Raw genomic sequence first — 23,669 nt, forward strand, 5'->3', positions numbered from 1 at the left:
AGAAGAGTATTATTCAGTTATATGAGTAGATGTGTAAATCTTCGGTACTTCTACATGTAGGTGTAAATTAGAAAAAACAAAACTTTTCCACACCTCATTTCATTTTCACCCCCAAAATACTTATATATATTTCAACAACGCGTTGATTTAATAATGTGTACATGGTATCATGATTTAATAAGAGTCAGGTTGTTTCAGTCACCCTATAAACAAAATTATCAGAAAACATCACATACAAACATGTTATAAATGATAATTGGGAGTTAAACATGAAATTTATACACATACAAGGATCCTAGGAGCATTCCGCCTACGACGAATGCAGACATCGGATTTGTGCCTTACACCCCAAATTTACCATTCCCCCTATAACATTGTCAGAAATAACGTCTCAGAAGAATTCCGTAGAAATATAATAGTAGATTGTTTTATATGTTGTTTATAATGTAGGAATTATATCACTAAACCATTAGATATCATCATACATGTCTATTTCCTGATATTATTACACACCTGACACTAGTGTGGAGAATTGGTCCATCTTACAGAGTTAAGAATCACATTAAATCCTCATTATTTTTATATTGACACATTTAATAGTTTTGTTCTAATAACTGAGTCCATTTATTATATCTTTAATGTTTATATTTGTATAGCATCAGACCTCATGACAATCTCCTAAGGACTTTATACTTCCTACTCGTTGCACTCCTATGATTGCAGTTGTCAAGGATTTTCACATAAAATTATAAACCACTACTTGATACTGTTTATGGATAACTTATTTGTTGCGAAATCGATCTTGAGTAAAATATAACTAATGGAAATGCATCTATTAAGTTTAGAATCCTTTATTGGATAACGTTATGATGTACTGGTCCGAAAGTTTGGTAAAACTATTGCAATCAGTAGAACCTGTGATAACATAGCCCTCTTTCAACTCGCAGTTTACAATAAAGTTTCCAAAATTTGGGAGTTTTTCTGAATTAAAATTATTTTTACAAAATATAGAAAGTATATTTTCGGCAAAGGGTGTTTGTGATATGTCAATTTCCCTGGTGCATTATGATATTTCATAGTATTCTTACTCTATGTTTCGAATCCCCAAGATTGTGTCATCCCTTATGGGAGTAATCGGATTTTTTGATAAATCCAACCTATCAATGTTATACTTGAATCCAATAATTTACCTTTTAATACAATTTATGTGCTTAAAAGCAGCAATAATATCTGATAAATTCTCTATCTTATTCTGAGATAGATCCAAATGTTCTATGAATATGAGCAATGGAATCCCAGATTCAAAAAGAGTTCTAATAGGTTATATGTTTAATTTGAAACTAACTTGTTAGAAACGTTATTACCTTTGAGATTTAGAGAGTGTATATGAAAGTACGGTGTAATAGTTCGATATTTAATCGTGTGAATAGACATATAACTTAAATCTACTGCTGGACCTATGATTTTTATGTAAATAAGAATTGAATCTTACTATTAACATTCTCAGATATAGCCCTTTTGAGTATTGGTCTAAAGGTCCATTTATAATTCACATGGAAACACAAACCTTATTTTTAATTGGGAATTCATATCATCGTAATATGATTTTCTAAATGAGTCAATTTGCGAGATTTTCGTGTATAGATCATTATAATCTATTTTTTCACCCATAAATGCTAATATCTTTATTCTTAAATATGGTATATTTTGTATTTTAGAAAGTTACCTACCTGGAAAGAATGAGGTATTTACATTCTGGATCGAGTGACATGAGCTCATTTAACATCTTAAGCTGATTTTCTAGAATTTCTATGTTAATAAATTTCCCTATTGAGCTAATTTGTTCTGTACTCTCCAGATATACTGGTTTGCCATAAATATTCGAAGCTGGAACCCAGCTACCAGAATCATCAAGGTGCATTATTTCCATAGAATCTAGATCAACTTCCAAATTTCCATTTTTAACATTACAAAACTTATAGATGATCTTTATTTGCTCAGAACACTCTCTTTCTAAATTTATCCATTGAGTTCCAACACTGAAAAATTTGTTACCCAGTAAATGAGAATAAAATAATTCAGAATTATCCACGTCTACATAGGTCAATTCCATTTTTATGTTGTTGCTGTATTTAGCTATAATTGATTAAAATGAAATGTACATTTTTATAGGATTTTCTTCAGATAACTCGAACTTCCAAGCATAACTAGGCAAATTGAAAGAAGATAATCTAAAAATATGGTTAAGCTAAAAGTACAAACTTCTCATGCATTATTGAATTGGATTCTATTTGGACCCAGTATCCTTTAACAATTTCTGAATTACCTATAATAAGATTAAACGATATTTAATAATGCAACCTAATTCATTATCCGCGTAGATATAACACTGGTTAGTTGATAGCCTAACTCTTTCATTAAAATAAATAATGAAAGACGGTGGGTTCATTGAAAAAATTGCAGAAATTACACTGAAATAAAATAAGGGGATCTGGACGAACGTACTAATATTTTAAAGAACCCCGCTCAAATAATAGCCAATGGTAATAATTCCAGAGACACTGATCGTGTGGATCTGTATAGATAGCCTGCGTTATAAGTTCCAAATGGTTATGTGGTGACTCCAAAGAAATACTTAAGTTGGAATTGTGATACCATGCTGAATAATTAGAAAAATTAGAATTTATCAAATCGGCCAAATTCTTGGATACCATTAATTGTATGTCATTTTTACCTATACCATAGCATAACTAAAATATTCAACCTACACGTTTTAGAAACATCTAATTTCATTAGATAATGAAATATAAAGTTGAAATAGCTCCAACAATGAAAATTCCGCCCATCAAATTTAAATAGCTTAAAACATAATGTTATTTCTTCCATCAAGATATCATATAGATCGTTAGTTCTAGGGAAGTATCTATAGTTCTGTGAATAAAATACCTGATACTAAATAAAAGTGTAATTATCCACAATCTGTGATGCCATAAAGCATAAGATTTTGGCGTCTTCTTTAAAATTGTTTGATTATATTCTCTTTCATCAAGTAAATGTACTAGTGATTTTGTGGCATTTTCACTGAGCATTTTGAGGATATATTTTTTGCGATAATCCCATGATGGAGGAAACTCTGGCATGAACTCTATTATTCCTAATGACAATTCAAACATTTTATGATCATCAGGGGTTCGAGAGTCATCTCGGCATTCATGTATAAAATCATAACTATCAACTGTGGATATATGATCAACAAATGAATCAAGTAACTTATAGCCAGCTTCAAGTTTTTTCTTGAAATGTTCCCGCTCGTCAGATGTTTTGTAAAAATCGTTCCTTTTTTTACCGTGCATGTTTAGACATTGAATTTCCGACGTTTAACTCAATTATACCATTTGATAAATAATTAAATCTCCTCACATCTTAATAAAATGTTTATAATGGTACTATTAATTAACACTGTATAATGAAGAATGTAATGATTAAGTAGAGGTGTGTAAATGTGTGATTCCTTTATTACTACACTCACAGCTTTATTATTTAGGATATAATCATAACCTATATACGATAAAAGATTTCTGTTTTTATAAAAATTATCTTAAATTAAAAGACAGAGGTGTGGTGACGATAGCCCGAAAACACAACCGTTTTTCAAACGTTAGTCTAACAATAAGTGAATGATTGTGTTCTAAATAATTCATAAAGTTTACATCTATTCTATTATTTAGTTGTCAGAATGGATATCGACGAAATCAATAGATTCTTTATGTGTGTTTCATAGTTTTAATGTAAATCTTTATAAATAAATCTTATTTTCCGCAATGCGTACTAAAGATTATCACAAATCAGAAAAAATGGGATGTGACTGTCCTAAAAGTAGGACACGTTCCCTGGAGATTATTAGACTTGAAGCTTATAACATCTTGTCAATTTTGAGATCACGAATGCAAAGTACTCCCAGTTACTCTTCGACATCAAATTTAGTTCCTATATTAGGATCTGATACTTCAAGTTATAAGTCTAATGAAATTAATCTGATAAGAAAATTTAGGACTCTAATCTCGAATATTTCTACACATTCAGATAATTTTCTTGAATTGGAATATATACGTCCATTTTTGGAAATACTTGAAGGATATGATGGAAAAAACGCCAATATAGTGATTGCTACTCTGGAAACTTTGTCTAATTTATCAAAATATGATTTACTCTGTTTTAATCCGGAAGTATCCCATGAGTTATTGAATACTATATTTGATTCGATTTTATCGCTCTTTTCCAAGGTAGTGGAACAAAAAGAAGATTTTTTGATTATAAAATTACTATCTTGTTTAGAATTTTTATTACTTTCTAAATTGGGAATCTTTATTAATGCCAACAATATTACGCGAATGATTAATCTGTTTATTGTTTTAATAACCATTAGAAATCGTAATTCTATAGTTCGCAAGTTCTTTCACCAAAAAATTGTAGAGATATTGTTGGCTTCCCTAAATAATGAAAAAACGGATGAACCAGACGTTTTTAAGAATCTTTCTTCAAAAAGGACTGCAATATATCTATTTATTTCTCTACTTATAATGTCTATGACGAATACAAACACATTCACTCTGTCTATAGAGGATTCATATTTGTCCCTAGCTGACAAACAAGTTTTAACGGAGTTTCGTTCAACTATGCTCCCAATTATACAGAATGCAGTTACTTATCAAAATTTTTCTAATGAGTTTCATGATGATATTTGTAAAATAGGATTGGTTACATTGAATTATTCCCTTGAATTCAACCTTTTAAATCTTGAAGATATTTTGGATATTACTCCAGTAATACAGACGCACATTACCCATTCAATATATCGCCTTCTTTTTAATGATTCCATAGGAATATATTCACTCGTTTTAAGAGTATTTTGGAATCTATTTGTAAATTTTAGGTCTTATATAAAGAGTCAAATTGAAATATTTATCACTCATTTATTGGGAACAATCACGAATTTTATTTCATCTTCCAGATGCTTAATAAAACCAGAAATAGTAGATATGAATATGGAATTTATTTTAGACCTATGCAAGCATCCAGAGTTGCTGGTGGAAATTTATCTAAATTATGATTGCGATATCAGATGCTCTAACATATTTGATCTGTTAATAAAAACATTAATTTCATGTTTAACTTCATTCGATGACGATAATTTAACAAATACAAATAATCAACAAAGAACAAAGAGAAATATAGGGAAGGGCTCTAATAAGAAAAAATTTGTGACTAGCCCGCAACACAGATTATCATCTCATAATATCGAAGGTATATCCTGGAATTATGAAATCATGGGGGCTTATGGAATTAAAAAGATTTTGAAGTTCCTTACGAGTAATGATATGGAAGATTCTGAGAATAGGAATTCTAAACTTAATTCTGAAATTATTGAACAGAAGAAGTGGAAAGATGAGTTATCAAATGCAGCAAACATATTCAATAGATCCTATGCGGAAAGTGAATGGATATCATCTATTAAGGAACTAAATCTTATTAACAATGTTGAAAACTCGAATGATATAGCTATATTCATAAAGTATACACCTGACCTTGATCTAAAAAGAGTTGGCGAATACTTGGGAACGCATAAGAATCCTGAATTCATCAGAAGTGTTCTTAATAATTTTGCAGGTTTACATTGCTTTTCTGGATTACCTGTCGTAATGGCCATCAGGTACTTTCTTTCCTCTTTCAGACTTCCCGGTGAATCTCAACAAATAGAACGTATTATTGAAACATTTGCGAAGGTATATTTTGAATCACAGCCAATAAAAAAGGTCGATTGTTCATCTGAAGAAAAAGATTCACCTAGATGGATAATCCTAGAGAAACATTACTGGGAATTGGTATATTCACAACCTAATACCAATGCAGCTCCTGTAGAATATACTCCCGATACTATTGGTGATATAAATTTCGTTTTTCAAAAGTACCTAATATCAAAAGATCTGGTACCACTAATAACTAGAGAAAGGTTTACTAAAATCTGTGAATCGCTAAATGAAATTAATAATTTAAAATCTGATATGGTGGTTAATGAAGTAAATTTAGAGGCAGATAATGATGTTAAAGAAACGCATATAATACATAGTTCAGAAATAAAAACGGGTTTTGTATCGTTAGAGAATTCCGATGTTATTTTTGTTCTAGCTTACTCCATCATAATGCTCAATACAGACTTGCACAATCAACAAATTAAAAATAAGATGAAACTAGAAGATTTTATTCGAAACAATAAAGGAATAAATGGTGGAAAGAATCTTCCCTTTGAATTTTTGGAAGATATATATTTGTCCATAAAAAACCATGAAATCAAATTGCATCAAAACATTGAATTGACAGATATTTCTTCCTACGATCAACATTTTTGGGTGGACCATGTTTTGGAACGTCAAAAAATCCTCGGTAAATATATAACAGATGTTTCATCTGATTCATTTTTTATAAAGGAACACTTGCTTAAAATATTTTGTCACAACAATTTAGTCAAGTTTGTAAATGAACTATTTTTGAATGCAAAATCTGTCAACGAATTGAAGCAACCCATAAGGATATTTTGGTTATTAATACGACTTGGTTTAAAATTTAAAAAATATGATTTAATTAACACAATATTTCAGTTAACAAGTATTAATGTAACATATTCTTTGACGTATAGGTGTCAAATATCGATTGCATTTATTTTCAATGTATTGGCTGTTGCATCGGATTTTTTCGATTTTGAATCGTGGTCAAAGACAATGGACATAGTTTTGAGACTATATTGTCTAAACCTTCTTCCAATGTCTTTTGCAGCGTTTGATCTTGATTCCAGAATTTACGGGATGTATGAGCCATTGAATGATAGTCTTATTGCTCCTAGTATTAGATTCAAAAGAAATACAGATTTAAAGAAAAATGTTGGATGGTTAGGTGGATGGACGAATTTCATACCATTCAACAGAACAAATTCAAACACTAATGATCTGAATAACCAATCCGCATTGACATGTGACAAATATTTGGATAATGAAGAATTAGATATGGAAGATCATCACTCACTTTTATTTTTGTTCGATGTTCAGTCAGCGACTAAAGATATCCTAGAGAATCGTTTTTTTGATGCGTATTTATTAAGAAATAAGTTTAGTCCAATATATTCCACTGAGGATGAGGATGCCATAAATGAGGTTACTAAGGCTTTAGGAAATGATGTAGATAAAGAGGAATTATTGCCTCAGGTCCTTTCATACATGAATATGCGTTTGGCATTTTTAAATATCTACAAGTTAGACGATTTATTCATGGGTGCGGTATCTCTTTCATCGTATCCTAGCTTTTTGTATTGCTTAAAGGTTATAATATTGGGTATTTTCAAACCAAACATAAGTGATGATTCTGAAACAGTAATAAATGAAAATGATACTACATCACAAGAGAAAACTCATATGCCTAAATTGGGGACTGTGAAAATGGATGTTACACCGCTAAATGTAGGTTCAATATTGGATCCGTCCCAAGTGGTACTAAATGCATTTAGAGATAAAATCGCTTCTATATTCAATCTAGGAATTTTTGCTAGAATTATAACGTTCGTTCTCAAGGATTATAAAGACATAAATCAAGGAGGAAATGAAGATGTATTGAAAAAGCAGAAAATAGTACTGGCATATACAATAAGGTGTTTTGATATCCTTTGTAAAATTTTCATAATCGATACTGCAATTCCGCATCTACCCAGTTTAAAATATATTCTTAAAACGTTCGGTCTAGAAGATTGTGAATATGGCGTTATTGAAACAAGCGAAACACATGGTCCATTAAATTTGGAGCAATCTTCAAAAACATTGGAAAAAACAAATTCCGTATTATATTCTCATATTTGCACTACTTTGCTAAGGTTAATACTGTGGTTTTCAGAAAATTCTAGTATGAATGTTGATTCTTCCAGGGAGAGTCCCGACGAGAAAGATTCAGAATCTCTGAGTGTTGAAAACATGAATAAACATACTTATGTAACTACCGTTTTTGATATATACCACACAATGTGTGCGTGGTTACTCCATTTAATTATTCACTTTGAAAATAAAGTTTTAAGTAGGCATTTTGATGCATTGGCTAAGGTATTATACAATCTTGCGGGAAATCAAGACATATTGTATGATGATTATCTTGTTAATCTTATTTTGTGTGCTTTACAACGCATAGTAAATCCTCATTTACCATTTTATAATTCTTATGAAATAGCTTCAACTCATTCTAGAGGACAAAAAAGGAATGATCTACATTGCTCAAATGGTTCCATAATAACACTCTTGTTGAGAGGAAGCAAATGTTTAGTTGATCTAGATTCGTCTTATATCGCAAGGACAGCTGCTCAAACGCTTTTGTCGATGGCACTATTCTCAAAACCACTAATTGATAGTAAAAATGGAAGACCCACTAAAGCGTCTGATTGGAGTGAAAATTTAATCGCAATCCAATTACTTATAGAATTTAAATCATTTACTAATGATAATAGTACCAATATAGAATATCTTTGGTTATTATCGTTACATTGCCTTTCAATAATATTTTCTGTTGGACCAATTGAAGTATCAAATGAATCGATTAGGGGTATGAATAAGTTGTTACTGCAGGAATCCTACCCAGCCACGAAATGTACAGAAATTACACAAATAGTACGGATATTTGATTATATATTAGCACCAATGTTAACATCAAAGTTCCAATACCCTCTACCAAGAGAACATATAACGTTACCCCTGGAAGAAATCATGGATTCTGAACCACAGAATAAGAATTTTTGGCATATTGAAAATCCATTTATGGATATAAATGGGTGCGATACAAACATTGAAAATGATGCGTCAGATAACATATGGATGTCTGATATCATTGTAAAGTATTTAGAGGAGTGTGTTAACATGGATATGGAAGATATATCTGATCGCAAAGCATCGGCAACAAACCTAATCTGCCACACAATATTATCTAAACTAAATATTCTAATAACCGGAGAAATTCACAATTATGAAGATATAAGTAAACATGTTGGAAGCAATTTGGAATGTATACTTCAGTTAGTTGTTAAAAGGAGATATCATTTATATTTAGGTCATCTGATGGTGGCAAATGTTCCGAATTCTGTCTAAAACAATTCATCGTGATTATTCAATACGTTTTAAATGTAATCATACCAAGTAATGGAGAGGTTAGTCACTTTTATATCACGAATAAGAGTTATTATGTAGATTCATAATGGAATAAATCGTGATACATACCTAGAAACACTGAAGAACTTTATTTTGGTTCTACTTACAACTCCAGAACTTAAGCTGGCTCCAGAAGGATGCATCACTCACTTTTATAATGATACAGAGTTAAAGAATTGTTTAGGAATACTCGATGGTATTTCTGATCTGGAGGGAGTTAGCCCCGGGGAATATGTTTTGTCAGCGCTTTTAGCACACACACTATCTGTTTCGGACTTGCTAAAGGATCTGTTTCTAGATATCATGAAGGTAGTTTTCCCATCAAAAGAATATGATAAATAAACTAAAATGTTTGCACTATATATATATATATATCATCGTCTTTTCTAGTGCATCATCACTATATCACTGGACTCTATACGTTTTTAGTAATGAGAAGTATAGGTTTCTTTTTAGCAAGGATATCTAATAAATATAGTAAAAAGACGACTGAATTCGAGATAAGATATCTGAACTGTAAAGCCAGATCATTCACATCAAAAATAACCAACGACCAATTGAAATTAGTGAAACAGCTAAGAGAAATAACAAAAGAAGGAGTTTTAACATGTAAAAAAATTCTTTCAGAACACAATTGGGTATGTTTTACACTAATTCATTCAAATATTGCTGAATAAAAATAATTTCTCTAGAATATAACCTCTGCTATATCTCATATACATGGAAGTCAAGAATCCAGAGTCTATGATTTGGATTTAGGAACTCTAAAGCACGGTACCTTCAATATGACCCCCCTTAATAAGTTTATAGGTAAAATAGCAGTTTACGAACCTTCCGTTGGAAATATCTCAGCTTCTGTTGAACTAAAATGTAATTGTAGTTTTGTTTCATCTAGCAACAACTTTGTTAACTTATGTACTACAATTTGCAAATCAATTGTAAGGAGTATAAATCGTGAATATAAAGACATATCATGTCAGAATGGAAAAATACTCTATACAGATTCAGAAAGGGTAAATGATATTTTGGCCTACCAAAATACAAATAGTGAAGACGTTAGTTCTAAATTAATAAAAACAATCGTTTGTAGGACCATATTACTATAGAAGCTTTGTTGAAAAGAATATCTAGTCAATTCGGGACTAATATAATATTAGACAATGTTATGAGTTGGAAAAACACTGCAAATTCCACATTCGGTACATATATTCACCAAAAAGGATGTTTTGATGGAGTTTTTCTGGGAAATAGAATAAGTGTAATTGGTGTTACGTATGATTCTGATAAAACGACACTTAGACAACCGCTACGAGAAATAGCAGATTTATTAGCCATGCAATTAGTTGCATGTCCTCTTATACAAATTGGAGAAAATAATAAGGAATGTAATCAAGATTTACTAATAGATTTGTTTATGAACCAAACAATTATTAAATTTGATGAATTAAATGCAATTCTAACTCAGCTTTCTAATGATAAACTGTATCCTCCAATAAATTCGGAAACAAAGGTTTATGAAGTTATCAAGATTATAGGATCTATAATATCGTCCCCGTTTAAAGTTGAATCTCTTGCTTATATTCATAGTGGTCTTATAAATTTTCGAATATAATATAAATATGGATCATAATGATAGAGAGAATCCAACGAATAACTATTCTGTTATAGATGTGTTATTGGGAAATAAAAGTCGTAGTACATGTGATTTTGTTAATGATTTATTAAGTATACAATCCTCAACAAATACGATTGTAAATGAAACGTCTTTTGATTGTATCGTAGCAATGTATATTATTTATGGCTATAGTGTAGTTTTGCCACCTGGAGAATCGAATATAACCTACGAAGTGCATGATAAAATAAATTTGTTAATTGTCAAAAGCAAAGTTTTTTCTTTCCATGAAATTTTGGGATCAAATAGTGAAGATAAGTTGAATAGTGTATCTACTGCAAAACTTTCCGTAAACAATGATATTTTAAACACGGAATCCTTAATTGTAAATTTAAAGTATAATTTAGAAATTTTAATCCCCGACATAGTTTTGATTATAGAATTTTCTATTACCATTGGTTGTAATAAAGCATCATTTTTTGCATGTTTACAAAAAAATAACAAATATATTTTTTGGGGTTTCAATCCTCAAGATATAAGGGTAGAAAATAATAATATGGATTTGATAACATTAGATTCTTCAAATTTAAAGGATTTTTTTGATCTTACAGTGACAAAGTATATTAATCATGAGGGAACTATAACTAGCTTAAACGAACTTTCCACTCATCTTGTTTCTTACCTCTCAGAATACGCAAATTTTAATACGAATACAGAAGACTTTTACGAAATATTAAAAAACCTTTACAATTATATTAAGGCAAATGTTAATTCAATAAGTCAGTTGTTTTTAAAAAATGTAAATAAAATAACAGCCAGTAAGGTTTAATTACGCTGTTAATGTGAAAAATATATTTGTAGGTCGCAAACATTCGTAAATTAAATGGTTTATGTGTTGACAAATGTTATTTGGATGCTACAAGTGTAAAAAGTATTTTATCACATTCTTATTTGGATGATGCAATAATCGATTTTTTCAATGAATTCACGCAAAAATATGTTAGTTTAGAAAACATTTTATTTAAATCACTCAGATATTGAAAAGGTATCAAAGAAAAAATTGGGTAATATTAAACACTTTTTTTCTAAGAAAAATTTTGCAATACGAAGACTCTAAGGAAGCATACAAAAACACTTGGAGGTGGACCAAAAAATTTAAGCGTTCACTATCATTACATGATTTTATTTTCATACCAATGAATCAACATGGTGTCCACTGGTCTCTTATAATCATCGCATATCCTAAGTTTGCAATAAGAAACAAAAACAAACGCTATGATAAAAAAGCATCAATCATATATTTGGATTCTCTGGGTATATCAAAACTGGATGAAAATATATCGGAAATGTTGAAAAATTACCTTCGTCATGTAAGTAGAATTATATGTACATATTTTCATGATCAGGAATTTGAGAATAAGTGTAAAGAGTTGCGTAGAAACGGTTTTGAGTTTATATGCAATGATACAGCATGGGAAAGTGTATGTAGTTCTAGGTATACACCATTGCAACAAAATGGGCATGATTGTGGTGTTTACGTTATAGAATATATAAACCACCTGATAGTACACCCGTCTACCTTCAAACAACTCATTCCCAAGTACATTGAAGATGATTCGTGGACAGGAAACTTGTGTTGTAAAAAATGGTTCACACAAGGTCAAATAAATCATAGAAGAGGAAATATGAAAGAAATGCTGGTGTTCATGAAGAACAATCCAGAATGGTCATTCAATGTTGATTCTATAGAGTTCCTTATGAATAAAATGTTGCAAAATGCTTAATATTTACACTGTGTGTATATATTATTGGTGTTCAGACGTTATGTACATGATAAAATCACTTTTACCGTTGTTGTGTATTTCAAGTTTTGTTTCTGGGAGAAACAAGAAGCAATCCCCAATAACTGTGTGTTCTATACCCACTTTATTTTCCTCCGTAAAATTTGAAGATGGAGATATAACACTCATAAAAACTAGCGGATTCGTGTCGATTATAATTGCCAGAAAGATGTTATCATTGTTTGAAAGGGCTATGATATCGGTGTTTCCGGATGGAATGATTATAGACCATGCAATAAAATTACATGACCCATGTGTAGGTTGATATTTAAATGTAAACGTTGACACTGATTCTGGGTATACATAATGCAAATGACCAATAGGTTCATTAGTTGCTACATTTGACTCCATAAGTTCAATACAAAGCTCAGGATCGGTAATTTTGCTAGTCAATCCCAATCTAATGACGTTATCAGAATTTTTCATTATTTCAACACAATTACCATAAATATAAGAATGGATCGTATTTGGTGGGATAAATATGGCAGTTCCTTTATCCACACGGATACAATTCATGATGAATGGGAAAATAATACATATATCATAACCACAGTTTCTATTAAGGATAAGAACGAATTCTTCTGCCAAGTCCCTTGTTTTTTCATTCTCTATTTCATTAATTAAAGTTGATAAAAGGTCCACAGACGGTGTGGCCAATATTTTTCTAATTAACTTTATATAAATGAGACCTGAAAGGGTATTAGGATCTAATTCCAAAAGAGACTTTATTTCGTTGATCAGATAAATTCCAATTATTTCTGCAAATTCTGAATATTTAGTTATATATTTAAAAATGGATTCAATACTCCGCATGCCTATAATTGCACTAAACTCTGTCAACGCTATGAACATTTCCGGTTTAGAGCATTGATCCACTATTGATGGATGATTTCTCTGAAACAAATTAACTGCATTTTGTACATCTGGGTGCATTTGTAAGCTCAATGGCCGATCGATAGAAAGTACCTTGAAAAGAATTTTTAATGATTTATTCTCGATCTTATATTTTTCAAGATAAAATTTCTTTAGTATGTCAGAAAGATATCCTATATTTTTGCCCAGGTATATAGAATCCTTTGATTGTTGAGATAATGCAGAAGAATCTTCCAAATCGTCTAAAATGACACCTGTAAAATTATAATCTCTTAGTGGCAATAATGTTGATGGCCCGGAAGGATGTGTACCTATCCACAATTCTGAATAACGTCTGTCGGAATCTAAGTCATTTTCTGAATTGATATACTGCTTGAACAACTTGTAAACTAAAGATGTTTGTTTTCTTTTACCCCAATCATATTCATTAACAAATGGTTTTAGACGGAAAACGTGATCCATTGTAAAAATAGATCAAATTAGGATGTGTGAGTGGATTCGATGAATATGAGAAGGAATCTCAAGAATAACGTATTATCGCCTGTAAATCCTAACATATCATCCTTAAAACAAAATAAATAGCAGAACTTAGAGAAATTAAACGGTTTATATATAATTATAATCAAAACTAAAATCATAAGCGACGGTATAGTAGTGTTGCCTCCTGATATATCCAGGTCCAATATTTAACAAATTTAGGATATAATTACAGGTATGTGTAAATGAAAAATTGTAAATTTAAATCACATTTTAAAGAGGCGTTATATCTAATCGAAAATAAATGGCTTCTTTGGAAAAAAATAGATCCAAGGAGTACATACTCCGTATGAACACCAAGGACAGAATGCCTAGATACAGCTATTATTTTTCAAACAGTTCTAATATAATATCTTCTATGAGGTCCTCTTTATCTGTTGACGATGAAAAAACTCGGAGCGTCTCCCCGAATTTTGGTATACCTGGCTTATATGACACTAAATATCAAAGAAACATCGAAAGCGAGAGTCATGATAAAACACATATAAACATCAGCTATACATCTAATCATTCTAACTTTGAAACCTACTCAAATGATCAAGGCGAAGATATGATTGGTGGACTAGATAGAGAAGATGAATTGAGACATACTACAATACCGGATGAAGAAAATAATACTAAATCAAACATTGGAACAAATAACTTAGAAATTGATCCCAGCTCTACCCATAGATATAAAATCGACAGATGGTGTAAAAGATATGCAAACGGGAATATGGAAACATTTAGGAATATTCAAAGAGAAAAAATGTTTGATAATGAACAAAACATGAATTATAATAATGGATATAATCTTGAATCGTTGGATGAGCTCAATATTAGAGTTATATATAATAAAGGTCAGATTGCCAGTCTTGGGAAATTTGATCCTTCTGTTCTAAAAACCGGTGATATTATTATTAATAGATATTTAATAGAATTTGTATTGTCCTCTTCCACATTTTCTACGGTTGTTAGGGCTATTGACCAAACTTCAAATGTTAAGGTTTCAATCAAGATAAGTATCTCAGAATATATAACTCAAGCCATTGACGAAATAATTTTATTGAAGTATCTTAATTCTAAGGGTTCTGATGGAATAAACTATATTGTAAATCTTTTGGATTACTTCTTTTATAAGGGTTGCATATTTATGGTCACTGAACTACTGGGAAGTAACTTATATGAAATCAACAATATTAATTCGTTAAATCAAATAAATTTACCAAGTAATCCGACCAGTAAAGCAAATTCTATAAATAGGAAAGGTGGATGGTCATTGGACGAAATAAGGTCCGTAGCACATGATATTTTGAGAGCATTAAATCATTTACACGACTCTGGAATAATTAACTGTGATCTTAAACCCGAAAATATATTAATTAGACCTTTAAATGCACTAGAAAAAAACACTATAAATGTAAAAATGATAGATTTAGGATCTAGTTGTTTTATTCAAGATAAACTGAATACATATGTACAAAGTCGATCTTATAGAGCTCCTGAAGTGGTTTTTGGCTTACCATACGATACACAAATTGATATATGGAGTTTGGGGTGTACTTTGTGTGAAATATATATGAAACGTATACTATTTCCCAGTGATAATAATGCTTCATTGATCGCGTCGATGATTAGTTTGCTGGGAGTGCCACCACTCTACATGTTACAATATAAAATGAATAAGGCATTTATAGTTCTGCCAAGTGGAGATGTTGTAGATTTTGATGCACCTAAACACCTATTAAATTCAGTTCCAAATCACAAAAACATTGATACACTATTACCCACCAGTATTTCAGAAACATACTTGTTAAAAGGCTCTAACACAACTTCGAAGGATGTAGAAAACAACGGCTCAGATTTACACAGCGTAATTGGGAAAGGGCCTAGATGGTCACATTTTGATGCTGATTATAATCAGACCTTAGGTACAAATATTGCAGATTCCAATAGTACGCATCTCTTTACAAACAACTATACCAGAATATATGAAAATAATTCGACTAATAGTGATGTGCGCCAACAAAAACCTGTGAAATATGACTGTGATTGTAACAAAATTGGTAGGGATCACGCGGAAAAACATATGCGCATAATTCGTCCGTTTGTAACATCCATAGATATGATGCTAGAACTGGATAAATCTGAAGACATAGTTGTTTTCATAGATTTTATCAGAGGACTTCTTCAATATGATCCTATAGACAGAATGACCGCCAAAGAAGCATTATTACACCCATTTATTACAAAAATAAAACGATAATCTTGATTCCAACTTATTTAGTTATAAAGTCTCTAATTTGCTGGTATATCGCAAAAAAATTGTGTGCAGTAATGGTGGCGTCCTCAGATGACGAGTGTAAGTTGTTTTGAGGGAAGCACCGCTCTTTGAGTGATAATGAAGATAAAAAACAAAGACACTGTTATATATTGCCCTTCTGAAATCGCATTAAGGTCCAAGGTAATCTCCGATTCCTTTTTTTTGGGATGGGAAACACAAAAAAACGAGGTTTTCATAATTTCCGCTTATGACCGTGAAAACGTTTGTTTAATTTATAAGAGTCAGCTTTATATGTTATTTTTACTATTTATGTCCATAATTATATCCTCTTATAGGAAAGACAGATTCGTTCTGCTCTGAGCAAGTTAAACGGGGAAATCAAATCGAAAAATGGACATCAGGCAGACATTGAATTGGTTAAGGAGATAAATTTAACCACAGGGTTGAAGAAATACCTGTATGACTGCAATGTGTAGGTAATTTGTGTATATTTATTATGTATGTAGGTCCTCAAGAAAAAAAGACGATGGAACAGAAGGCGTTGCTATGTTTACGTACAACTATCTGTCTTTTCTTCCAATCATAGGAAATCCTACGGACTCTTTGGGTATAAACCTTAATTGCAGCAATTATATCTCATCTGATTCAAAATCCGAACTACTTAGAAAGCTCGCATTATCAGCTAGTGTTAGGGCATATATGGATATACTATTATCTGAGATTGACAAACAAACGAATGGAGATAGTCGAACTAGAGTGAATCTATATTCTCTAATCCACAAAATCTTATTTCTCTTCACATGCTACTTTAAAGAATTTGCTATAATGATTTCTAAAGCAGTATCTTGGATAAGTTTATATTTAAAATGTTTAAATTGTGACATTAGTCCGGTAATAAGTTATTCTAGTTTTTTGACGTCACTCTCAAATCGTTTGAATGATATTTCAGGGTGGAAGACGGCTCTTGAAAAGTTGGAAATAGAACCAAGTAAGAAATTATCATCTGAATATCGAAGTTTAGATACAAATAATTACTTATCTATGAGAAATAAAGTATGCAATCATATTGCAAGATTCTACTTGGATCTTATGACCGGAATTTTCACATTCATATTCTTCAGAAATATTGCTTTAGAGGTGCTATTCAAATTACGTAGTAGCTTAAAGGCCTATTATTTTAGAACTCTAAAGTATGTACACTGTGCAACCATGTATAACTTGTAGGTTATTGTTTTATTTTACAACAAAAAGAATTGGTATATATTGCAAACTTAATAACGAAATTGGAATGTCACTGTCTAAATTTCTTGTTAATAAGATTAATCTCTGGTATTTGATAAGGCCAAAGGCAAAATTGATTGTAGCGTTTCTGTTAAAAACATTGCAATACTCCTCCATATTAGGGACTTCAATGCAGTTTTCACTGTTTGTTGATATTTTTCTCATTGAGACCTTGCATCTAATTTACATTTATGTAATAATATTGTCGATTATGAATTACACTCAGAAATACCTTTACTCTCTCTTATATCTTTTCAAGTTAGTTTGTGCTTTTGCATTAAAATCTAATCTGTAGAAGAAAAAAATGGAACGTACTCAAGAACACACTTGATACAAATAATTTCACAAAAGAGGAACTATTCATAGGAATCGTTATATTTACAGTGTTCGCTCTCAATTATCCTACAATTTGGATTTTTTACGTCTCTATAATTTTAATTGTGTTGCCAATTTTAGGTACGTCCCCTAATAAAACTAATATATATTCTCATAGTTACAAAAGTGCTTATGATAGTCATCACTGATATAATTGAGAAAATACCAGTATATTCGCTTTTATGTAACATACTTTTTCCAAACATAATCAAAGAAAGTATATATTTCGAACATAGCGTCGGTGTGTTTATCGATATTCGTATCATTGAATTTTCAGCAGGGAAAGATAATGAAAATGTCATTGCTTCCCAGGTATTATTAATATATAACTATATTTAAATCCATAGAACCTTTCACTGGAAATTAAACCAACGCAGATTTCACTTGCAGAGGAGGTGTCCTCCATTTTGAAAACGGTGTTTAACAGAATCGAATACATAATCCCAACGAACATAACGAGGTTTAATAGAGTATTAAAAGATAAATTACTATACAGGAAGATACTGTTGTGTAAAAATATCTTTTATGATGACCTTAATAGTGAAACAGCGCGACCCTATTGAGTGAATCTCAATATGAGTACCTACGTACCATCCATCACAATAAATACTTGTTTCTAATCTAAACTTCGGTAAATTTATTATTTGTGCCTTTAATTTCTGATAAAATGAGGATTCCATTTGCTGATGATCTACATTCTCATCTCAGGCAAGGAGAACTTATGAACAATGTTGTAAAGCATATACGATCTGGTGGATGGTTTGTCTAAGTATACACGTTTTATTTTGTCTTGCAAATCTTAACATACCTTCAGCAATAGAGTTTTGGTCATGCCAAATACCAAACCAAATATCGCAAGTTGTAAACAAGCTTTGGAATATAGAAATTCACTGCTTGCTATAGAGCCTAACGTAGATTATTTAATGACACTCTATCTATCGGACAATATATCGATCGACGATCTGAAAGAGAACGCCAAAAATTCACATGTCCAAGGAGTTTGTCATATGTTCACAACTACGACATTAATATAGATAAAGTGCTATCCTGCGGGAGTAACAACGAACTCAGAAGAAGGTTTTCATGTTAGTGTAAATTTAGTAATTTATAATACTAACAACAGAGTCTAGAGCATTACTATCCCCTGTTTTCTGAAATGGAAAAGTTGAATTTATCGCTACATATTCACGGAGAGTCGGTAAATTGTAATCCATTAATAGCTGAGGATGACTTTTTGATAAATATTGAAAAGGTACTTTATAATTCAACTGCTACGTTATGAGTTAATAGGTCTGCAGATCATTTCCAAATTTGAAGGTAGTGGCCGAACATGTCTCTACAGAGTCTAGTATTGAAGCAGTTTACCGTATACACAACTTGGGAGCCACTATAACTCCACAACACATGATATTGACTACAAGTGATGTCTTAAGTTCGTTAGATATTGACGGTCTGAAAGATATAACAAAAAAAATAAAAGATCCATACGCATACTGCAAGCCAATTGCAAAATCAACCAAAGATAAGGGTGCAATATTGCAGGTAATTATAATTATATCATCCTCCATAGTATAATTACAGGCAATTAAGTCAAAACATCCAAGGATATTCCTTGGTTCAGATTCTGCTCCACATCTAATGTACGCTTATAGTGATATACTAAATGATTTATAGTACATCAAAAGAATCGAACGAGCCACCTGCTGGGATATTCACACAACCGTATCTGATTTGCGTTTGTTGAGTATATAAATATCTTAAGTTTATAGTACTTGGCTGAGATATTCGATAGCATCAGTTCTTTAGAATTTTTAAAGGACTTCACATCCAAAAACGGAGCCGAATTTTTGCAACTTCAACCAAAGGGTTTGTACACATGTCCAAATAGCTTACGCATAGAAAACGAATATATATTTATTGAAGAGAAAAGCTTTAAGGTTATAAACAGTTTTTATTGAAAATAGCCTATAGATTCCAGATGAAATCGATGGAATACGCCCATTTATGTCTGGTCAGAAACTAAACTATTCTGCCAGAATATAGGTGTTATTAAAGTAAAATACAAATGAATCATACCAATTTCTAATGTATTATATTAAATTCTTGTAGTATTCAGCTATCGTTAATGGATCCTTTCATTCTACTAATATAATCGTAAAACCCAAAAACGGATGTTTCTTCTGAAAATTGTTGGCTATAGTAGAATATTGAAGCTATGTTTGTTGCAAAGAACGCGCGCAAATAGCGTTCTGGAAGTCTTTTTTTGATTTCCTCGATACTTATCAGTCTAAGTAGGGACTTTGGTATTGATCTTTTCAATATATAATCTACGAAAGACGAATCGTTCCATAGCGTATCTGATTCCATAATACTTTGCTTAAGGTTATTTATTTTGCTGGACAAAATATCTGTTAAATCACACCTTGGTTTCCCAGTCCTAATGCCCTCATTCCACAACGCATGAAACTCATTTCTTGCATTACGTTTTATGATATCGATAATTTCTTCTATATATTCTTTTCTAAAATCAGGACAGTAGCCATCAATCTCTACAGCCACATCTTTAAACGTTTTGTCATCCAAAACCAACGCAAGCAGGACTTCATAACTACTGCTTGTTACACCTCCCTTGTTGGTAGATGCATCCTTAAAGACAACAACCCCTTTGCTTTCTAAAATTCTCCTCGCATTTTGAGTAATATAAACATTAGATCCCTCTACAACGAACTTGAAAAAACATTTGTTATTTTCGTTGAATATCTCATTCACATTAAATGGAGTAATCGATGAAGGTCTACCACCGCATGGATTGAACAAATGTGCGGCAGCGTATGGAGTTAAATGGAAGCTATCTCTGAATTTATACCCATTTTTAACGAGAGTTCCATCAGGTAAAGTTATGTCTATCGCTTCTTCAGGAACCATGAATCCTCTTTTAGAAAGTAGCTGTGGATTATACATCATAGAGCAAGTTGGTTTTCCTTCCTTCCTCAAAGAAGCTAAACGACGCAACTCAGCTATGTTTAGCCCTTCAGGATCATGCAAAACACCACTTTTATCAACAACGGATAGTGTTTTTGTGTTACTAGCTAACAATGCATTGCTTCCTAAATCACCATCCGGACCACCAGTTAAAAATCGTGTCACATTGGATTCGTCTAGACCATATTTTTTGAATAACTCCAGGACAAAAGATTCTATACTAGCTGTTGTCATTCCATAAACATCATGTGGTATACCACCCATATCAGGACCCTTTCCTGTAGTAAAAGCCCTCCAGTAATCACAGCCCCTTAGCTTTGCATACTCTGCCGCCCAATCCATAAGTCCACCTGTGCCAGTATGTTCATCCGGACCAACGAAATAAATTTCATTTTTGTTCAAACGGTCGACCATATGTTCATCCGGTAACATTAAATCTAATATACCGTCGATATAACACATAAAGCTCACACGAGTATAATTATCTGCGAGTTCTTTAGTGTTGGTCTTATCCAATAATATAACTCCCTTTGATCCACCTTCTGGAATATCTTTATTTTTAAGACTTTGTGTAAATGACAAATTGTATGCCTCGTCAAAAATTTGCAATTTATTGCGAGTATAAGCCTCTTGTGAAAACGACTGTACAACACGAATCCCACCTCTAGATATCTCACTGAAACGAATATGAAATCCCATAAAATGTGGTCCTATTATCAGAACTATAGCATAAGGAATCTTTGGGTAATCTGATTTTTTCAAAAATGTTGAATCGAAACGAAACGATAGGCTAATTTTATCTGGTTTGAAAAAATTTGTCCTCAAAGTATATTTATTGAATTTTAGAAAATATGACAAAATATCTACATGCTCCTGATTATCCAGCTGTTTGATCTGTTTAGAAAGTGGTGAATTCTCAGAAAATGTTAAACCACCTTTATTATCTTGTGGATGGTGTAACATCTTAAATTCCTCATATAAGGCCTTTATTATATCTATATTTTGAGATATTGCAGAATAAATTCTAAAACTGGTATAAGGCTGAATTTTCAGTTTCGATTTAATTTCATGTAATTCCGATGGTGATACATGTTGATTTTTCGCCAAGTTATCAACAGTAACAACAAATGGACCGACACTACCGCTAAAATGCTGAATGAATATCGAAACACAGTAAGCATACGCAGCTTCATGAATGGTCAAAGTTCTATCCAGCGTTAGATGCGTTATCTTTGATTCAGGAATTATAGTTGTCAATTTTATATCTTCTACCAAATTTGATATTCTTTGTTCCAATGGGGATTCAAGTGTACATTGCGCTTCAGGTAAAGATGTCAAAAATGCCGTCATGATGCATACATTATTAGATAAAGGATCAATATATTTGGACTTAGAATAAAGATCATAAAGTGTTATGGTATCACCTATTCTCGAATAAAGGTCATCATGAAAATATCCTCTCCTGAAAGCTATATCTAAGCGATAAACGTCATTTTGCCTAGGCTCAAGATGAAATTCTAATCCAAGGCCAGTTTTGGATTCCACCAATTTTTTATTCAAATTATGATAAATTTGTTCAGTTATAGTATTCCTTTTGTTAATATAAAAATCTTTATCCAATAACTTGCTCAAATCTAACTCAGAAGGATCCGGGTTGGTACATGCAAAAACAGGCTTTTGCAAAAAATAAGTCTTCAATCTATCAAATGTGTTATCAGACTCACTAAATATTGAGCTAGTAGATCTAAAACACTGCATTCTCCAAAAGGGCTTCGTAGTATCTGCAAGATTGAAATATTTACTTTCAATATTCCGCTCTACGGAATAATTTTCAGAAGATTTCCGATTTAAGACAGATGTCCTTGTAATAATAAACACATTATTATCTGTCACCTGTTCTATTAGTGGAAAAAATTTTGATCCCGAATTTTCGTGCAAAATTTTTGCAGACATTACTGAGATCATATTGTGAGCTATCAACTCCGGAGTCGAAGTCTGAAAATAATATTCATTTAAACCTAGCGTATTATAATAATGATATATGACTTCATCAATTTTTTCTTCAGTGAATGTCATCAAACCGCGTACAATATTTTTCACTGCTTCAAACTGTTCGGAATATTGATCACTCAGGATCACCGTATCAGTCCTGTCATGGACATTTGAGAGACCGTCATTGACAGCCAGTCTGTTAGAAAAATTTGACATAGATGTTATCATTTTTAAAAGATAAGAATCAATACCAAACGCTTAAACAATATAAATTAGTAGTATTCAAATAATCATCTATAACCTTGTAATACCATCATATAAACCAAAATTCTATAAATACAATCTTAAACAAGTACAACTTGAATGCAGTCCGGAGATATAATAGGAATGTTAACAGAAGTTCAAAAAACCTCCAACGTTAACCCGGTTCCACTAGTATAAAATTTTTGGGCACAAAATCATTACACTTTTTTCATCTTAGCCACAAATAAATAATGTATAGGAGAGCAGCTAACCATTGGCTAAGCATGAAGATCGACGGTGGAACGAATATACCAGACCCCATTGTTTAAATTATTCGGCTGTAACTAAAATCATATGATATCTTACGCTTCTTATATAATCAAATTTATGATTCTGTTTGTAGGATTTTGGAATGTCCTCGTGATCGCAAAAAAATTTTA

The 23,669-nt window shown here is 31.6% G+C and overlaps 10 protein-coding genes across 10 annotated transcripts, besides 3 other annotated features; 6 read left to right on the forward strand and 4 right to left on the reverse strand.

Annotated features, from left to right (window-relative positions):
- Nucleotides 1–841: 841 nt before the first annotated feature.
- On the reverse strand, nucleotides 842–2,113 carry BEWA_011310 (hypothetical protein; the record flags this gene model as incomplete). The annotated part of the gene is made up of 7 exons (XM_004831322.1): nucleotides 842–1,055; nucleotides 1,089–1,157; nucleotides 1,191–1,313; nucleotides 1,346–1,457; nucleotides 1,493–1,530; nucleotides 1,568–1,690; nucleotides 1,731–2,113. 7 exons carry the CDS (start codon nucleotides 2,111–2,113, stop codon nucleotides 842–844), a joined length of 1,062 nt encoding a protein of 353 aa, XP_004831379.1.
- Nucleotides 2,114–2,504: 391 nt separating this feature from the next.
- Nucleotides 2,505–3,353, reverse strand: BEWA_011320 (hypothetical protein; the record flags this gene model as incomplete). The annotated part of the gene is made up of 3 exons (XM_004831323.1): nucleotides 2,505–2,734; nucleotides 2,769–2,911; nucleotides 2,947–3,353. 3 exons carry the CDS (start codon nucleotides 3,351–3,353, stop codon nucleotides 2,505–2,507), a joined length of 780 nt encoding a protein of 259 aa, XP_004831380.1.
- Nucleotides 3,354–3,581: 228 nt separating this feature from the next.
- Nucleotides 3,582–3,609: a sequence feature (AT_rich).
- Nucleotides 3,610–3,854: 245 nt separating this feature from the next.
- BEWA_011330 (Sec7 domain-containing protein) lies at nucleotides 3,855–9,572 on the forward strand (the record flags this gene model as incomplete). The annotated part of the gene is made up of 3 exons (XM_004831324.1): nucleotides 3,855–9,097; nucleotides 9,133–9,229; nucleotides 9,270–9,572. 3 exons carry the CDS (start codon nucleotides 3,855–3,857, stop codon nucleotides 9,570–9,572), a joined length of 5,643 nt encoding a protein of 1,880 aa, XP_004831381.1.
- Nucleotides 6,614–6,643: a sequence feature (AT_rich).
- Nucleotides 9,573–9,661: 89 nt separating the features above from the next.
- Nucleotides 9,662–10,842, forward strand: BEWA_011340 (hypothetical protein; the record flags this gene model as incomplete). The annotated part of the gene is made up of 4 exons (XM_004831325.1): nucleotides 9,662–9,868; nucleotides 9,923–10,004; nucleotides 10,041–10,285; nucleotides 10,321–10,842. 4 exons carry the CDS (start codon nucleotides 9,662–9,664, stop codon nucleotides 10,840–10,842), a joined length of 1,056 nt encoding a protein of 351 aa, XP_004831382.1.
- Nucleotides 10,843–10,849: 7 nt separating this feature from the next.
- Nucleotides 10,850–12,626, forward strand: BEWA_011350 (hypothetical protein; the record flags this gene model as incomplete). Its single annotated transcript, XM_004831326.1, has 3 exons — nucleotides 10,850–11,665; nucleotides 11,704–11,841; nucleotides 11,877–12,626. The coding sequence occupies 3 exons, from the start codon at nucleotides 10,850–10,852 to the stop codon at nucleotides 12,624–12,626; spliced, it is 1,704 nt and encodes a 567-aa protein (XP_004831383.1).
- Nucleotides 12,627–12,647: 21 nt separating this feature from the next.
- BEWA_011360 (mannose-6-phosphate isomerase, putative) lies at nucleotides 12,648–14,018 on the reverse strand (the record flags this gene model as incomplete). Its single annotated transcript, XM_004831327.1, has 1 exon — nucleotides 12,648–14,018. The coding sequence occupies one exon, from the start codon at nucleotides 14,016–14,018 to the stop codon at nucleotides 12,648–12,650; it is 1,371 nt and encodes a 456-aa protein (XP_004831384.1).
- A 319-nt stretch (nucleotides 14,019–14,337) lies between these two features.
- Nucleotides 14,338–16,338, forward strand: BEWA_011370 (protein kinase domain-containing protein; the record flags this gene model as incomplete). Its single annotated transcript, XM_004831328.1, has 1 exon — nucleotides 14,338–16,338. The coding sequence occupies one exon, from the start codon at nucleotides 14,338–14,340 to the stop codon at nucleotides 16,336–16,338; it is 2,001 nt and encodes a 666-aa protein (XP_004831385.1).
- Nucleotides 16,339–16,473: 135 nt separating this feature from the next.
- Nucleotides 16,474–18,351, forward strand: BEWA_011380 (N-acetylglucosamine transferase, putative; the record flags this gene model as incomplete). Its single annotated transcript, XM_004831329.1, has 8 exons — nucleotides 16,474–16,617; nucleotides 16,692–16,828; nucleotides 16,863–17,344; nucleotides 17,378–17,546; nucleotides 17,581–17,895; nucleotides 17,933–18,093; nucleotides 18,131–18,253; nucleotides 18,290–18,351. 8 exons carry the CDS (start codon nucleotides 16,474–16,476, stop codon nucleotides 18,349–18,351), a joined length of 1,593 nt encoding a protein of 530 aa, XP_004831386.1.
- Nucleotides 18,326–18,353: a sequence feature (AT_rich).
- A 326-nt stretch (nucleotides 18,354–18,679) lies between these two features.
- On the forward strand, nucleotides 18,680–19,970 carry BEWA_011390 (dihydroorotase, putative; the record flags this gene model as incomplete). The annotated part of the gene is made up of 8 exons (XM_004831330.1): nucleotides 18,680–18,771; nucleotides 18,827–19,010; nucleotides 19,047–19,097; nucleotides 19,136–19,264; nucleotides 19,303–19,554; nucleotides 19,594–19,652; nucleotides 19,687–19,747; nucleotides 19,782–19,970. The coding sequence occupies 8 exons, from the start codon at nucleotides 18,680–18,682 to the stop codon at nucleotides 19,968–19,970; spliced, it is 1,017 nt and encodes a 338-aa protein (XP_004831387.1).
- A 154-nt stretch (nucleotides 19,971–20,124) lies between these two features.
- On the reverse strand, nucleotides 20,125–23,486 carry BEWA_011400 (glutamate dehydrogenase, putative; the record flags this gene model as incomplete). Its single annotated transcript, XM_004831331.1, has 1 exon — nucleotides 20,125–23,486. Exon 1 carries the CDS (start codon nucleotides 23,212–23,214, stop codon nucleotides 20,125–20,127), a length of 3,090 nt encoding a protein of 1,029 aa, XP_004831388.1. The 5' UTR covers nucleotides 23,215–23,486.
- Between the last annotated feature and the right edge of the window lie 183 nt (nucleotides 23,487–23,669).

Source organism: Theileria equi, chromosome 3, assembly GCF_000342415.1.
Source record: "Theileria equi strain WA chromosome 3, complete sequence".
Taxonomy (NCBI): domain Eukaryota; phylum Apicomplexa; class Aconoidasida; order Piroplasmida; family Theileriidae; genus Theileria; species Theileria equi.